Source organism: Triticum urartu, chromosome 3A (genome assembly GCF_056163025.1).
Source record: "Triticum urartu cultivar PI428250 chromosome 3A, HENAU_Tu73, whole genome shotgun sequence".
Lineage (NCBI taxonomy): Eukaryota > Viridiplantae > Streptophyta > Magnoliopsida > Poales > Poaceae > Triticum > Triticum urartu.
The window spans coordinates 427,316,215-427,333,330 of NC_141875.1; the positions used below are offsets into that span (position 1 = coordinate 427,316,215).

A 17,116-nucleotide genomic window follows, 5' to 3' on the forward strand; every position below is an offset into this window, starting at 1 on the left:
TTAGTTTGGTTTGTCCTACTAGCTTGATCTTTCTTGCAATGGGAGAAGTGCTTAGCTTTCGGTTCAATCTTGCGGTGCTCGATTCCAGTGACAGAAAGAGAAACGATACGTATTGTATTGTTGCCATCGAGGATAAAAATATGGGGTTTATATCATATTTCTTGCGTTTATCCCTCTACATCATGTCATCTTACCTAAGGCGTTACTCTATTCTTATGAACTTAATACTCTAGATGCATGTTGGATAGCGGTCGATGTGTGGAGTAATAGTAGTAGATGCAGGCAGGAGTCGGTCTATTTGTCACGGACGTGATGCCTATATACATGATCATGCCTAGATATTCTCATAATTATTCGCTTTTCTATCAATTGCTCGACAGTAATTCGTTCACCCACCGTAATACTTATGCTATCTTGACAGAAGCCACTAGTGAAACCTATGGCCCCCGGGTCTATTCTCCATCATATAAGTTTCCAATCTATTTTATTTTGCAATCTTTACTTTTAATCTATATCATAAAAATACCAAAAATATTTATGTTATCATTATTATCTCTATCAGACCTCACTCTCGTAAGTGGCCGTGAAGGGATTGACAACCCCTTTATCGAGTTGGTTGCGAGGTTCTAATTTGTATGTGTAGGTACGAGGGACTTGCGTGTGGCCTCCTACTGGATTGATACCTTGGTTCTCAAAAACTGAGGGAAATACTTACGCTACTTTGCTGCATCACCCTTTCCTCTTCAAGGGAAAACCAATGCAGTGCTCAAGAGGTAGCAGTCTGTCCGAATCATGTTAGTTGTTGCCGTATTTTATGAAATCTGGCAAATGGATGTCAAAACTGCATTCCTTAATGGATTTCTTAAAGAAGAGTTGTATATGGTGCAACCAGAAGGTTTTGTTGATCCTAAAGGTTCTAACAAAGTGAGCAAGCTCCAGCGATCCATCTATGGATTGGTGCAAGCATCTCGGAGTTGGAATATATGCTTTGATAAAGTGATCAAAGCATATGGTTTTATATAGACTTGCGGTGAAGCCTGTATTTATAAGAAGGTGAGTGGGAGCACTACAGCATTTCTGATAAGTATATGTGAATGACATATTGTTGATCGGAAATAATGTAGAATTTTCTGGAAAGCATAAAGGAGTGTTTGAAAGGAGTTTTTCAAAGAAAGACCTCGGTGAAGCTACTTACATATTGAGCATCAAGATCTATAGAGATAGATCAAGACGCTTGATATATTTTCAATGAGTACATGCCTTGACAAGATTTTGAAATAGTTCTAAATGGAACAGTCAAAGAAGGAGTTCTTGCCTGTGTCGCAAGGTGTGAAGTTGAGTAAAGACTCAAAATCTAGCCATGACAGAAAATAGAAAGAGAATGAAAAGTCATTCCCTATGCCTCAGTCATAGGTTCTATAAAGTATGCTATGTTGTGTACTAGACCTATTATGTACCTCACAATAAGTTTGGCAAGAGGGTACCATAGTGATCCAGGAGTGGATCACTGGACAACGGTCAAAAAATATCCTTAGTGTAATATGGAAATGTTTCTCAGTTATGGAGGTGACAAAGAGTTCGTCGTAAAGAGTTACGTCGATGCAAGCTTTGACACTGATCTGGATGACTCTAAGTCTCGATCTAGATACATATTGAAAGTGGGAGCAATTAGCTAGAGTAGCTCCGTGCAAAGCATTGTAGACATAGAAAATTTGCAAAATACATACGGCTCTGAATGTGGCAGACCCGTTGACTAAATTTCTCTCACAAGCAAAACATGATCACTCTTTGGGTGTTAATCACATAGCGATGTGAACTAGATTATTGACTCTAGTAAACCCTTTGGGTGTTAGTCACATAGAGATGTGAACTAATCACATAGAGATGTGAACTATTGGTGTTAAATCACATGACGATGTGAACTAGATTACTAACTCTAGTGCAACTGGGAGACTGGAGGAAATATGCCCTAGAGGCAATAATAAAGTTGTTATTTATATTTCCGTATACCATGATAAATGTTTATTATTCATGCTAGAATTGTATTAACCGGAAACTTAGTACATGTGTGAATACATAGACAAACAGAGTGTCCCTAGTATGCCTCTACTTGACTAGCTCGTTAATCAAAGATGGCTAAGTTTCCTAGCCATGGACATGTGTTTTCATTTGATGAACGGGGTCACATCATTAGAGAATGATGTGATGGACAAGACCCATCTGTTAGCTTAGCATAATGATCGTTCAGTTTTATTGCTACTGCTTTCTTCATGACTTATACATGTTCATCTGACTATGAGATTATGCAACTCCCGCATACCGGAGGAACACCTTGTGTGCTATCAAACGTCACAACGTAACTGGGTGATTATAAAGATGCTCTACAGGTGTCTCCGATGGTGTTTTTTGAGTTGGCATAGATCGAGATTAGGATTTGTCACTCCGTCTATCGGAGAGGTATCTCTGGGCTCTCTCGGTAATGTACATCACTATGAACCTTGCAAGCAATGTGACTAATGAGTTAGTTGTAGTATGATGCATTACAGAACGAGTAAAGAGACTTGCCGGTAACGAGATTGAACTAGGTATGATGATATCGACGATCGAAGCTCGGGCAAGTAACATACCAATGACAAAGGGAACAACGTATGTTGTATGCGGTTTGACCGATAAAGATCTTCGTAGAATATGTAGGAACCAATATGAGCATCCATGTTCCGCTATTGGTTATTGACCAGAGATGAGTCTCGGTCATGTCTACATAGTTCTCGAACCCGTAGGGTCTGCACGCTTAATGTTCTGTGATGATTTGTATTATGAGTTATGTGATTTGATGACCGAAGTTTGTTTGGAGTCCCGGATGAGATCGGGGACATGACGAGGAGTCTCAAAATGGTCGAGACGTAAAGTCGATACATTGGAAGGCTATATTCGGACATCGGAAAGGTTTCGAGTGATTCGGGTATTTTCGGAGTACCGGAGAGTTACGGGAATTCGTATTGGGCCTTAATGGGCCGTACGGGAAAGGAGAGAAAGGCCTCAAGGGTGGGCACGCCCCTTCCCCATGGACTGGTCTGAATTGGACTAGGGAAAGGGGGCACCCCCTTCCTTCCTTCTCCTTCTCCCTTCCCTTTTTCCTATTCCATGTGGGAGGTGGAAACCTACTAGGACTAGGGAGTCCTAGTAGGACTCCACACTTTGGGCGCGCCGTATGAGGGCCGGCCTCCTCCTCCCCCCATCCTTTATATACGTGGCCAGGGGGCACCCCATAGACACAGAAGTTGATCATTGATCACTTAGCTATGTGCGCTGCCCCCCTCCACCATAATCCACCTCGGTCATATCATCGTAGTGCTTAGGCGAAGCCCTGCGCCGGTAGCTTCATCATCACCGTCATCACGCCGTCGTGCTGACGAAGCTCTCCCTTGACACTCAGCTGGATCGGGATTTCGTGGGACGTCACCGAGCCGAACATGTGCAGATCACGGAGGTGCCGTACTTTCCGTACTAGGATCGGTCGGATCGTGAAGACGTACGACTACATCAACCGCGTTGTCATAACACTTCCGCTTACGGTCTACGAGGGTACGTGGACAACACTCTTCCCCTCTCGTTGCTATGCATCACCATGATAGATCTTGCGTGTGCGTAGGAAATTATTTGAAATTACTGCCTTCCCCAACACCTTTCACTAAAGATGAAATTGATAAAGTGGTGCAACAGATGCCTGCTGACAAACCACCAGGTCCAGATGGTTTTAACACAACTTTCCTTAAGCATTGTTGGGACATCATTGCACTAGATTTCTATAAGCTCATAGAGGATTTCCACTCAGGCAGGTCAATATTCAGATTATCAATTATTCCTTCATCAATCTGATACCCAAGCATGATGCAGCATCAACTCCAGCAGACTTCAGACCTATCTCTTTACTCAACTGCACACTTAAGATTATCACTAAATTTCTGGCAAATAGATTGCAGAAAGTCATCTTGGGCATGGTTAATAAAAATCAATATGGCTTTCTCAATAATAGGTGCATCCAAGATTACATGGCCTGGGCTTATGAATATATTTATCAATGCCAACAGAGTAAGAAGGAGCTCATTCTTTTAAAACTAGATTTTGAAAAGGCATTTGATATGATCAGCCATGATACTATTATAGAAGTGATGCAGGCTAAAGGTTTTAGACCAAAATGGATTCACTGGATCAAAATGATCTATGAGACTAGTTTTTCCTAAGTTTTACTCAATGGGATCCCAGGAAAACAGTTCTAGTGTAAGAAAGGTGTCAGGCAAGGGGACTCACTTTCACCCCTGATCTTTGTCATTGCTATTGATATTTTATAGTCTATGATGAATGAAGCAATGCAAAACTCCCTGGTTGCATCTCCATTAAATCACAGATCCAGTTCAGATTATCCCATAATCCAATATGCTGATGACACCATCCTTGTGGCTCCTGCTGATATCAGACAAATGCAGCACATCAAGAATTTGCTACTTCATTATGCAGACTATACAGGTATGAAGGTCAACTACTCAAAATCTACCCTGGTGTCTCCTTAATACACCTGAGGCCAAAATGCAAGAGATATCTAACCTCCTTGGTTGCAGAATTGGAACTTTGCCTCATAAATATTTGGGACTACCTCTTTGCAGTTCTAAACCCAGAGTGATAGATTATGTTCCCCTGCTGCAGAGAATTGAACACAGATTACTTGGATGCTCTACCCTTTTGTACACTGGAGACAAAATTACACTCCTCAAGTCAGTATTTACAAGTATGCCTACATTCTTCATGTGCACATTCAGGATACCCAAGACTATGCTCAAACAAATCAACTCTTACCTCATAAACTGCTTCTGGAGAAAATATGGTTCTGAAGATAGAGGTACTGCTCTCAACTCTTGGCAGAAAGTTCGCAAACCCAAAACACATGGAGGTCTGGGGGTTTTGGATCTACATGCACATAACCAAGCTCTCCTAATGAAACACCTACATAAATTCCTAAATAAAGCAGACATTCCTTGGGTTAACATAATCTGGGAAGCTTACTATCTAGATAGTATTCCAAGAGACAAGATGGTAGGCTCCTTCTGGTGGAAAGAAATTTGAAAGCTGCTTCGAACATTCAAGCTAAATTCTATTTGTAGAGCGGGAAAGGGTGATACTGTTAATTTCTTGAAAAACAGATGGTAAGAGATCCCTCTGAATGAGAAATACCTAGAGCTCCATTCATTTGCAGTTAGTCATGAGGTCACTCTCTTTCAAATCCAGCAACTAATAGACTTTAGTCAACACTTCCACAAACCTCTCTCACTGGAAGCCTATAGTCAATTCAATGCCCTTGAAGAATTGGTAAGTAGCAAAACAAACTCTATTGTTCAAGATGTCTGTACCTTAAACACAGCTTCCCAACAATTCTCATCCATGAAACTATACAAATCATTGATGGGAGTGAGTATAGCACACAACATTTTCATGATGGTTTGGAATTCTGCTTGCCGTCTTAGACACAAAATCTTCTTCTGGATCCAATTGCATGATAGGCTTAGAACAAGGAATATGATTAAAAGAAGGAATATGCATTTGGAAGATTACAACTGTGCTTTATGTTCAAATAAAACAGAGGAAACCGTTTCAACCTATTCTGGAACTGTCCTTTCACATGGCTATGCTGGAGCTCAATCATACACAGCAAAAGCAGAGGCATATCCACTTTTGATGAAGTGCACCTTTTGAAAGAGAGATTACCACCGGGCATTGCAATGGAAATCATTGTCATGGGATGTTGGAGTATATGGATGATCCGAAATGGTAAAATCTTCAGGAGAGCGCCACCTCATCCAGACTCATGGAAATTCTACCTTAAAGAAGGACTCCAGATTACCAGGATTAGAGCAAAGCAAGAAAAAGAAGAACATATCAGCTCTTGGATAGTACAGAACTTGTAATTTAATTCCCATGTTTGATCGCACTAGTGTTGGGTGATTCTTGTTGGATAATTGTTTGTATATATTTTATTATAATGAAAATACCATAGAACTACAGTTCTATGGTTTTGCCTAAAAAAATGAAGTGCACTCCAAAGACTCACCCCTCCCCCACAACCTTCTAATATGGAGGCTAGTGGGCCCATTTTGAAGCGGCCTTAAAAAATAATGTCAATTGGCTTTTGTATCAAAATTATAACACAAATGGTTATTATGACAATCCACCACATGTGACTCTGCTAGAGTTACTCTAATACTCCTTCATAGAATGGTTCTTCATAATTTCATGATTTTCGTTATTTTAGGACCACAAATTGCAACTTACTGTCCAGGTCGACAGAGATCACCACTGAGGAGCAGCGCACGACGACGACCATGGACTACGAGCCTGCTGGGGGAGGGATGATGACGCAAGAATCTATAGCCTTCGACAGGCTCAAGGCCTTCTGCAACAATCTCATGAAGAAGCTGGGACCCCCACTCCTCCGCGAGGTGCAAGGCTCCTCCCCCCGCCCTGAGGCCGAGCCTTTCACCCCTAAGAGGACGACCAGGGCTTCAAAGGGAAGTGCCAATGCCAGCGCTGCCAAGCCAAAACTAGCGGAGAATGTCCTGCTACGCGCGCTCGGCCTTGTACCCGATGACTTGGTGGCTGATGAGGCAGCAGTACAGGAGCTCCAAAGTTTCTTCGACTCGCCTCTGCGGGAGCAGCACATCAGGGTGATCGCGGCTCTGTTCGGGAAGGCTGTGCCACCCACGGATGAATTGGCGAGTGCGCAGGACACGACCATCGCCGTGCTCTGATGCGTGCATTGCATTGGTGTGGGTGGATGCCTAGCTCTCCAATGCCGTACAACCCAGAGGTTTTGTGTTGGAACGTGCACGGACTCAACAACCCTGCGAAAAAGAAGGCAGTGAGGGACTTTGTTACTTCGGTCAAAGTCAATTTGGTTTGTTTGCAGGAGACTAAACTTGATGTAATCGATCAGTTCATAGTAATGCAATGTGTCGGGCCACCCTTTGACGGTTTGTCTTATTTGTTAGCGGAGGAGACCCGTGGTGGCATCTTGCTCGCTTGGGACACAAAGGTGATCACAATCGACCACATCTAGTTGGAACCCAACTTTGTTACGGGCATGGTGACTAATAAGGAGGGAGAGAAGTGGTGGATTTCTGCGATGTATGCGCCCCAGGGTGATGAGCTCAAAATGCAATTCCTCTTGGATCTTTATGCCTGGAGAGCTTTATGCCCTGGGTCGTGGATGGTGCTAGGCGATTTCAACATGATCTTGCGGGCATCGGAGAAGAGCAATGATCACATTAACCGAATGATGATAAACAGATTTCGAAGCTTGGTGGATGATCACGAGCTAAAGGAGCTCTACATGCATGGTCGGATGTTCACGTGGTCTAATGAAAGAAATGCCCCTACCTTCACAAAGATAGACCGGGTGTTGGTGTCGGTTGATTGGGAGTTGTTGCACTCGGATCACCTGCTCCAAGCCCTCTCCAGGGGTGTCTCCGACCACGCCCCCTTGGACTTGTCGACAAATGTTCATCTACATCATAAGAAGCGATTTCGATTCGAGATCTTCTGGACCAAACTGGACGGCTTCGACGATGCAATCCGGGAGGCTTGGACTTGCAGTGACGAGATTGTGGATCCGTTCAAACACTTGGATGCTCTATACAGAAATACGGATGTCTACCTTCAGGCTTGGGGGCAATGAAAAGCTGGTAACATAAAAACCCTCATGGCGGTGGCCAACTGGCTTATTCACAGGTTCGACCAAGCCTCAGAAGCTCACCGGCTATCGGACATGGAATGGTGGTTGAGGAAGACGCTCAAGGTTGCGCTGTTGGGTCTTGCCTCACTCCAGCGAACAATTGATCGACAGAGATCACAGATCAGGTGGTTGAAAGAAGGGGACGCCAACACAAAGCTGTTTCAGGCGGTGGCCAATGGTAGGAGATCCAAGAATTATATCGCATAGCTGAAGCACGAGGAGGAGATCCTCACGGACCAAGGAAAAATTGAGGACGTGTTCGCCGGGGTATATGACAGGCTGTTGGGTACGGCCAACGCGCATGTGCACTCCTTAAATCTCGATCTGCTGGGCTTGCCACAGCTAGACCTCGCGGACATGGAGGAGATCTTCACGGAGGAGGAGATTTGGAGCGTGATTAAGGAGCTCCCACCAGACCGAGCCCCCAGCCCTGACGACTTCATCGGTTTGTTCTATCACAAAGCTTGGCCGGTGATCAAGCACGATATCATGGCTGCCTTGCTTAAGCTGTATGTGGGGGACGACAGGGGTTTTTTCAAGCTCAATAAGGCGCACATCGTGCTTATTCCTAAGACTGCGGAGGCCTTGGAGGTCAAGGATTTTAGGCCCATCAGCCTCCCTCACAGCTTCTCCAAGCTCTTTGCCAAGATTCTGGCCATGCGGGCGCGCAGGAGATTGCATGAAGTAGTTAGCGCAAACCAGTCGGCTTTCACAAAAGGAAGAAGTATCCATGATAATTACCTTCTGGTGAGGCAAGTCGCCCGCAAAATCTATGCGGCTAAGATCAAGGGGCTCGTCCTCAAGCTCGACATCGCGAGACCCTTCGACTCACTCTCGTGGACCTTCCTCCTGGAAGTTTTGAGGGCTAGGGGTTTCAGATGGAAGTGGATCGGTTGGGTTTCCATGCTACTCTGTTTTGCAAGCACAAAGATCATTGTGAATGGGAGCCCGAGATGCACAATCTATCATGCTAAAGGCTTGAGGCAAGGGGACCCGGTGTCCCCCCTACTTTTCGTGATCGCCATGGACGTGCTTACAACGTTGTTCTGCAAAGCTACAAACGCGGCTTGCTCAGTACGGTCCGCAGCATCCTACCTCTGCAAAGGCTATCTATCTACACGGACGACGTCGCCATGTTTGTCAAGCCAGAGACGCAGAACCTGCACTGCGTGAGAGAGCTCCTCGAGGTCTTTGGGGAAGCTTCGGGGCTCAAGATCAACTTCGCCAAATCAGCGGCTATCCTAATTCGTGGTGCAGAGGAGGATGGGCGGAGAGTTAGAGCTATTCTTCGCTGCCAATTGGGTGCGTTCCTGTTTAAGTATCTTGGCATCCCTTTAAAGATCCATCAGTTGTGCCACACATATTGGCACCCGCTCCTTGATCAGGTCAGGAAGGTGGTTCCAGCGTGGCAGAGAGGGCTCATACACAGACCAGGCAGGCTCATCCTTCTCAAATCGGTGGTCTCTGCAAGGCCCATTCACCAAATCATGGTTCTAGATGCCCCGGCTTGGGTTTTCGAGGAAATCAACAAATGGATGCGGGCTTTCTTTTGGGCCGGGAAAGATAAAGTCAATGGTGGGCAGTGCCTTGTGGCATGGGACACAATCTGTCAGCCGACGAGCCTTGGTGGGCTGGGCATCAAGGATCTGAGTCTGCAGGCCATCGCTTTGAGAGTGCGCTGGGAATGGCTACGCAGAACGGATCTGCTTCGACCATGGCAGGGCATCCCACTTGCTGAAGACACCGAGGCCAAGTCGATCTTCAATAGCTTCATCAAGATTACACTTGGTAATGGGAGAGGATTATGTTTTGGATGGACAGATGGATTCATGGTTTCACGGTCGGCGAGATTGCTCCGTTGATCCTGGAGATGGTTTGCACGAGGGCGCGCAACGCCAGGACTGTCCGACAGGCACTGACGGATAACACATGGTCGCGAGATGTGCAAGGTGACATCTCTTTCCCGATGCACATGCAGGTGGCTCACTTGTGCCTTGTCATTGCGATGGTACCGCGGGACGATAACCATCCTGATCAGTTCACTTGGCCTGCTGACAAGTCCGGAGCTTACACGGCAAGGTCGACCTACCAGAGATTATGCATGGGCTGTGTGCGTTCGCCGACTGCTATGGCCATCTGGCGGAGCTAGGCACCGTTGCGCTGCAAGATCTTCGCTTGGCTCATGGTTCAGTACCGCTTATGGACGTCTGACAGGCGCGCCCGGCATGGGCTCCAGGACGAGCCATCCTCTTGCTTCACCTGCTTGCAGGACCAGGACAACGTTGATCACATTCACGTGAGATGCATCTACGTGCGGGAGGCATGGAATCGCTGCTTTGACACGATGCAAATGAACATTGCACCACCAACCCAGAGCAACACGTTTACCGAATGGTGGTTCCAGCAAAGGACAAGGTTCTCGGGCAAAATTCGTCATGGTTTTGACTCCTTCGTGATCAACGCGGCATGGGCTTTGTGGAAACATAGAAATGCGAGGGTGTTCAATAGAGTGCCCAATCAACGGGCGCCCGAGCAACTGGCGACGCTTGTGCTTTCGAAGATCAAGGAGTGGTCGCTAGCGGGACTAGGTGTAGGAGGCTTAGATCCTTTTGTGAGAGAGTGATTTTGTTCTACATTCGGTCTTGGTGCTTGTCAAGCAGGATGTTCGCATCTTGCTAGACTGCTTGTAAATATCTTCTGCCTTCTATAAAAATATAGTATGCCATTTTGGCGTACTCTTGAAAAAAAATCCCTTAGTTTTTGCCCACCCACTTATTTCCCTTCCAGTCAACCAAAACGTTCCAGTTCCCAGTCAATCTTGTCGAGTGTTGTGATTAGTTAGGAAATATGAAATAGACTAGGATATGTTTTGTCTTGTCTTATACTTCAAATTGACCATCTATATATAGGAAAATGGTTGTGTACTCCTGGGAGTACGTACTCCCGCTCCTCATATACCACATAGATGAGTCTTCTATACCTCTTTATTATTTTTAATATACTTCATTAGTAATTATTAGATACCCCAAAATGAGTTTCATGAAAAAATTTATGTGAGTCTACATATTTTTAAATGTTTACGTATATACTGATGTGTTTGTACGTGAAAAAGATATATTACAAAAAGTACGTCGCAGATGATATTTTTTCAACAAAACTCGTATTGAGGTATCTTAGAATATTTAATGAAGTATATTGAGAATGATAAAGAGGTATAATTAATGCGCATATGAGGTATATCGAGGATGGGAGTACATACTCCCAGGAGTATAGAAAAGGAGTCCTATATATATATATGCCCACAAGACTCAAGCAATAAACAACGATTTCATCAATCTCTCTTTATCCCTTCTAACAAGGTATCAGCCTAACCGATCCAAATCCTAGCCGCCTCCGCTGCTTTCGCTCAGCGCGCAACCCGCGGGGAGGTCGCCCTTCATGACCGTTGTTGGGGGCCGCGCCACCCGTACCTAGGGTTCGTCTGCCGGTGGTGTTGACCGGCTGCCGTAGAGAGTCTTTTTCCCCGATCGCTCGATACGGAGTTTTCTCTCTCCTTCCGATCGCCTTGATCGGTGATTACCTTTTTAGTTTTCCGATATAAGATTGGTTTGTGCCGCCAGCCACCGCGGTCGACCCATGCGCGCCTCTATTCCGACATTGGTGCGGCCAGCCGGCCTCTTCTTCAACTCGGTGGCCACGTACGACAAGGGGGCCCGTCACGACCGTCGTCTGCGCGTTTGCCCGTCCGTCGCCCTGCGTCGGCCGTCACCGCCCTGATCCGACCGGGACTTCTTCATCACCACCCATCCTTGCCCCGTGCCATCTGCCTCGCCGGCCCCGTCCCTGACTGCCTCGGGCTCGCCGACTGCCTCGAGGTCGTGCGTCGCTGTTGCGTTGGTCCCTCGAGCCTCGCTACCTAGGCGCCAGTGATGCATGGGCAGCCCGGGTACTAGTGCTGACGCGCTCGTCCGCACGTTGACCGTCGCCGCCGGCTTCATCTTGGACTCTGTCAGCACCCCGTCTTCACTGAGCGACGTCCCCGACATCGTGCGCGATCGGATTGATCACCCGCCTACCCGCAGTCCACCTCATCTACGTCGTGCGATCGATCTGACCCGTCAGTTGCGCGCGCACCTCCATAGTTTCTGTGAAGATCGTCCCAAGTGCAACGCGCCCCTACACCGATCGAGCAACCGGCTGCTGCTATGTTGCTCCGTCTGGCCACAGCGCCGCTGCCTCATGGTTCTTCTGACAGCTGCACCGGCTCATGTGCCGCTGCTGCGTCGCCCCTTCGAACCGTAGCGCCGCGACATGCGGTCCCCGCCACTGCCCGAGGCCGTCCCCATGGCTACACCGACCGGCGCACCGCTGCTGCATCGCCCCTTCGGGCCATAGTGCCGTGGCACGCATTCCAAGCCACCGCCCCGAGGTCTTCCCGCCGTCGCCGCGACCAGCATGTTGCCGTTGTGTCGCCCCTTCGGGCCATAGCGCCGTGGCACGTGGTCCACTTTGCCATCCTCATGTGTCAACTTCCACGTGGTATGCGCCGCGCCGCCTCCCTTAATGGGGGAACACCACCATCCGCGCCGTTCTTCGTCATGCTGTTGGGTCCTCCTCGCCTACTTCGAGCATTGCCGCCGCGCTCCTAACCTATCCGCCGCCGCCTTCTCAGGCCGCTGACGCCGCTCTGCTTTCTCGGCACCGCTGCCTCTCGTTTAAGCGAGCCACGCCACCCGTCCACCCCCTTCATCTTCGTTCAGCACCAGCTCATCGCCAGCGTCGCCGTCATCTTCCTCGACCACTTCATCTACTCCGACAACTGCGGTCTACAACGGCCCCTTCTACCCCACGTTGACTGGCACCGCAATCATCATCGAGTCCTTTTCTGTTGTCCCCTCCGACTCCTCTGACATGGCGTACAGCTTGTGCAGGTCCCCGTCTACGCATGCCCGGTGCTGGCAACACCGATGCGTGCCTTCGTCCACGACTTGTTCCCGGGCCTGGCAAACCTGGCTCGACGCCTCGTCAACACCGTCTTATTCCCGTCGCACCACTGCTTCGACACTACTGCGCCCATGACTAACTCGCCGCCTACTTGCGCCCGTGGCTCCATGGCGACCTCCTCGACACCGACTATCCCGACTTGACATCAACCACGGCGTTCTTCGCATGGCTACCTCGACCACGGCTACACCACCCACGCTCTCGGCTACCTCGACAACGGCACAAAGGGCTACTGCCCTGCTTGAGCAACCTCGCTGGTTTCCAGTCCAGCCACAACTTTCGCGATGCATCGACCGTTACGACTATGGGGGGTGTCCGCCGGCTTACCTTCGGATTCTTCTCCAGTCTCTCCGCCTACATCGCTACCGTTGTGACTGTGGAGGATGTTGAGTATCATGATTAGTTAGGAAATATATTTTTTTGAAAAAATCACGGGCGGGGGGGGGGGGGGGGGGGGAGCTCCCACCTAAATATATTTCTCAAATTTGTAACCCATTATTTGACTGATTACAAGGTGAAATTACATAAGCATGTGTAACCGTAATAAGAGGTAGGAACGCCATGAGGAGGCGGCCTGCTTTTGCTCTGTTTTCTTCATCCGGTGCGTCCAGAGCATGAGATCATCATCAATGATTCTCCTAAGTGTGAGGATACTGCGGTTGTTTTGCTGCCTGAAGGTCATAGCATTTCTGGAGTCCCGAATCTTCCATAGAATAATGAGGAGGATGGAGTGCCAGATTGCCGCATCCAGCTGAGAAGGGAGACGGCGGTCCCAAAGATCATCGATGGTGGCCAAGGGGGAAAGGCCAATCCGTTGCCATATCCGCTGAGCGGGCATAGTGAGTCAGAGACCATGTGCTTGCGGAGTAGGTTGCTTTTGGAGTTGAGTCGATCCCGGAACAGCAGCCATTGTAAAAGCGTCGCCCATGGTCAGCGTGTAGGCGGCCCTGGTGGAGAAGCATAGGCCACCATTGAGGTAGCGCCCGTCTGGCCCAGTCAACAGTTGGAAATCCTGCAGGAGAGACAACTCAGAGCACAACACGGCAGTAGCATTAGAGGTTAGGCAGTTCCGTAGGATTGAATCTAAACCGTAGTTAAAAACAGTAGCCATACGAGTGAGGGGTATAGTGGTGTGAGAGTAGAGGCACGGGAATAATGTAGCGAGAGGTTTCTGGTGAATCCTTACGTCCAACCAGAAATATGTATTAGTACCAGAGTTGGATATGTTCTGACTTGCACCAATCTCTCTCTATCCTTCTAACAAATCTTTATATAAACACCTTTCAACGACTGGCACCGCACCAAGCTATTGTTGGCAGCTGGCTGGTGAAGTTTGCACAAGCACCGTTCTCCGTACGTGAGCCGGAAGTAGGAGATGGTCTTCCATAACATCCTCCCCAAGATAGGCGCCCACTGGCTCGTCAACTTGTACCGCTCGGCCAGGAAACTCCGCAGCTTGCAGAGCAAGCCATCTACCGTTGCCGCCTCCGGGTGCACCATCCCGGCCGCTGCCGGAAGGACGGTGCTGTACGACTTCCACGGCGGGATCCTGAGGTCCAGAGCTCTCTTCCCCTACTTCATGCTCGTCGCCTTTGAGGGCGGTAGCTTTCTCCGGGCACTACTCCTCCTCGTCTTCCTTCCTCTCGTATGGATACTCGGCGAGCACTCCGACGCCAGCCTCAGGGTCATGGCGTTCGTCACCTTCGTCGGACTCAGGCCACGGGACGCTAACCTCGTGGCCCGCGCCATCCTGCCCAAGTTCTACATGGAGAAGCTCAACGCGGAGGTGTACGATCGCTTGTGGTTGCCGGCGAAGAGGAAGGTGGCGGTGACGAGCACGCCGAAGGTGATGGCGGAGTGGTTCCTCAAAGAGTACATGGCCGCGGACATAGTTGTCGGGAATGAACTTCAGATGATTAAGGTTGGTCGCCGCTGCTACTTCACCGGGCTGCTGGGCAGGTTAGGGCCATTGCCGGGCGGCATGACGGAGAAGGTCCTGAGGTCGGAGTTTGGAGTGGACGGCGGCATGGCCGACCTTGCCGTTGTCGGGAGCTCCAACCCACTTAATCACCACTTCACCTCCTACTGCAAGGTTCGTACATTCGTGCTTAACAGTCTACTAAAGTTCTATAGTTAATTCTTTATTAGAGTGCTGTTTGCCTAATTGTAGTTCTACTCATATATCACCCGATCAAGTTAGGACTTCTTTAAAGATATGACAAGTACGTTCTCGATCGATTGCATTGTTATTTGGACGAAAATGAAGTTACAGGGCCACCCGTCCGTGTGCGGTCACGGCCTCACGGCTCACTGCAAAACTGGACCGTGATCACAGGATTGTGGCGGAGCCCCCAAAAAAATTGAAGGGTCTCCTATCGTCAATTTTAAGTGTGATCTTCTGGAACAGTATCTGTGGCTCTTCGGTGTCACACACCCCTATATAAATATAGCATTAAAAACATATTATGAAAATTTAAAAAAATATCCAAAATTATGGGATATGAAACCTGGGTGCCTATTATACATCCGTGTTCAATTCTGTGGGGAATGGATGCCCGTGGTAATGTCAGTAAAAACGAGAAAAAAATCGTATATATCGAAGAGAAAAAAGTGGATGTGACGTATGTCGGACCGTAATTCCCGCGCCGCGGATAACACGGGCACTCATTCCCCATGAAAATGAACATGGGTGTACAATGGGCACCGAGGTTTCATATCTCAGAATTTTAGATTTTTTTAAAATTTCCTGAAATTTTTTTTAATGCTATTGTCATATAGGGGTGTGTGGCACCCGGGTGCTCCAATGCACATTTCCCGTCATTTTATCCCTTATATGAACTGCTCGTTTCCGTTCTTTTAAAGGGGAAAACAATAGGTAGTTTTTTTATAAAAAAACTGTAGGTTGTTGATTGGTCTAAGATAATACTATAAAAATGTATCCCTGCAAACGGTAAGGAGGTACAATTATAAGGAGAACCAACAGAAACTAAATATGACGTTACATAATGTGCAACCAGCCTTCCAACTTTAATTGTTTGATCATGTCACTATTACTAGAGCCGTAGAGCGGAGTCTTTGGACCCACCCCATCTGATCCCTAAATCTTTGAACCCGTCCCCGTCTGATCCCAAAATATCAATGTTAAAATTTGATACATTGCTCGTTGTTGTTCTGAACGGTAGTTTATTTCCAGAAGGAATCTTGTATGTTATCATACTCAATCGTATCGAACTGCCATCTACGAAACTTAGATAAGTTGCAAAGATGACAACCTCCAACATGCACATATCTCAATGTAGTTGGAGTGCAGCTAGGATCTTGGCTATATCTAACCCACTTTTCCAAATTGCATTTCTTACAATTGTTACGGTATTTTACGTTACACATTAGTTCTCACAACTTTGATAGCAAAATGAAATTGCAAGTGTACTTGTAAGTTCTGTAAAGAAGTGAGTATGAATTGTGACCTGTATATCGAATAATTTATGGCAATAATCTTAGCCCAAATACTATATTTTTTTTCAAAGAGGGGATTAAAAACAAATGCCTCTGTATCATGATGATGCACATAGAGGAAAAAAACCATCCCTTACAACTCAACGGAGTTTCACCATGCTAAGACGACAAGGGGACTAAGTGGGCAACTAGGATAAAACATTAAGCTACATATCTTCATCCTGGTTATATTTTTTTCAACTTACCATTGGTTTTTCATGTATCAATTCAAATATTTTGTAATTACCCGAGTTCAAGTTCATTATAATCACATAGTGCATGAGAAAGCTGGGAAGTGGTTCGGTTTTACTGTCCTAAGTTGGAGAGTTACTGAATGGCTCCATTCAATGGTTTTATAGTGTACTCCTTAGGCCCAAAAAAGATGAGGTTCCGAACATTAACATGGCCGTCTGAACATAATGTTTACCATTAGTTTGTAGTCGCTCTATCCCATAATATAATGTGCATTGATTTTCAAGAAAGTCAAGCTTCAGATATTTGGACCGAATTTAAGAGGAAATTGTCTATATCTGCAATATCAAATGTATACCATATGAAAATACATTTCATGATGAATCTAATAGTATTGATTTGATATTCTTGATGGTGATAAAAAAATTATATTTTGGTCAAAATTTATGAAGTTTGATTTTTAAAAATCTAATACGCATTATATTTTGGGATGAAAGAAGTATTTGGTATAGCTATAAAACTTGTGTTCAAATAAAAGTTATCTTACAGAAGCATTTTGGGGACAAATTTATACATAATACTTTCATACATTGAATCAAAATAGTATACTCCCTCCGTTCATAAATATAAAATGTTCTAACT

General features: G+C 46.7%; 2 protein-coding genes across 2 annotated transcripts; both read left to right on the plus strand.

Moving 5' to 3' along the window:
- Positions 1–7,132: 7,132 nt before the first annotated feature.
- Positions 7,133–7,726, plus strand: LOC147979941 (uncharacterized). The gene has a single exon (XM_087515406.1). It carries the CDS (start codon positions 7,133–7,135, stop codon positions 7,724–7,726), a length of 594 nt encoding a protein of 197 aa, XP_087371532.1.
- Positions 7,727–14,162: 6,436 nt separating this feature from the next.
- Positions 14,163–14,924, plus strand: LOC147979942 (glycerol-3-phosphate acyltransferase 1-like). Its single transcript, XM_087515407.1, has one exon. The coding sequence runs from the start codon at positions 14,163–14,165 to the stop codon at positions 14,922–14,924; it is 762 nt and encodes a 253-aa protein (XP_087371533.1).
- Positions 14,925–17,116: the final 2,192 nt, after the last annotated feature.

What these genes read in the sequence shown, in the direction of transcription:
- LOC147979942 (XM_087515407.1), top strand. Translation starts at nt 14,163, where the DNA reads ATGGTCTTCCATAACATCCTCCCCAAGATAGGCGCCCACTGGCTCGTC.
- LOC147979941 (XM_087515406.1), top strand. Translation starts at nt 7,133, where the DNA reads ATGGTGACTAATAAGGAGGGAGAGAAGTGGTGGATTTCTGCGATGTAT.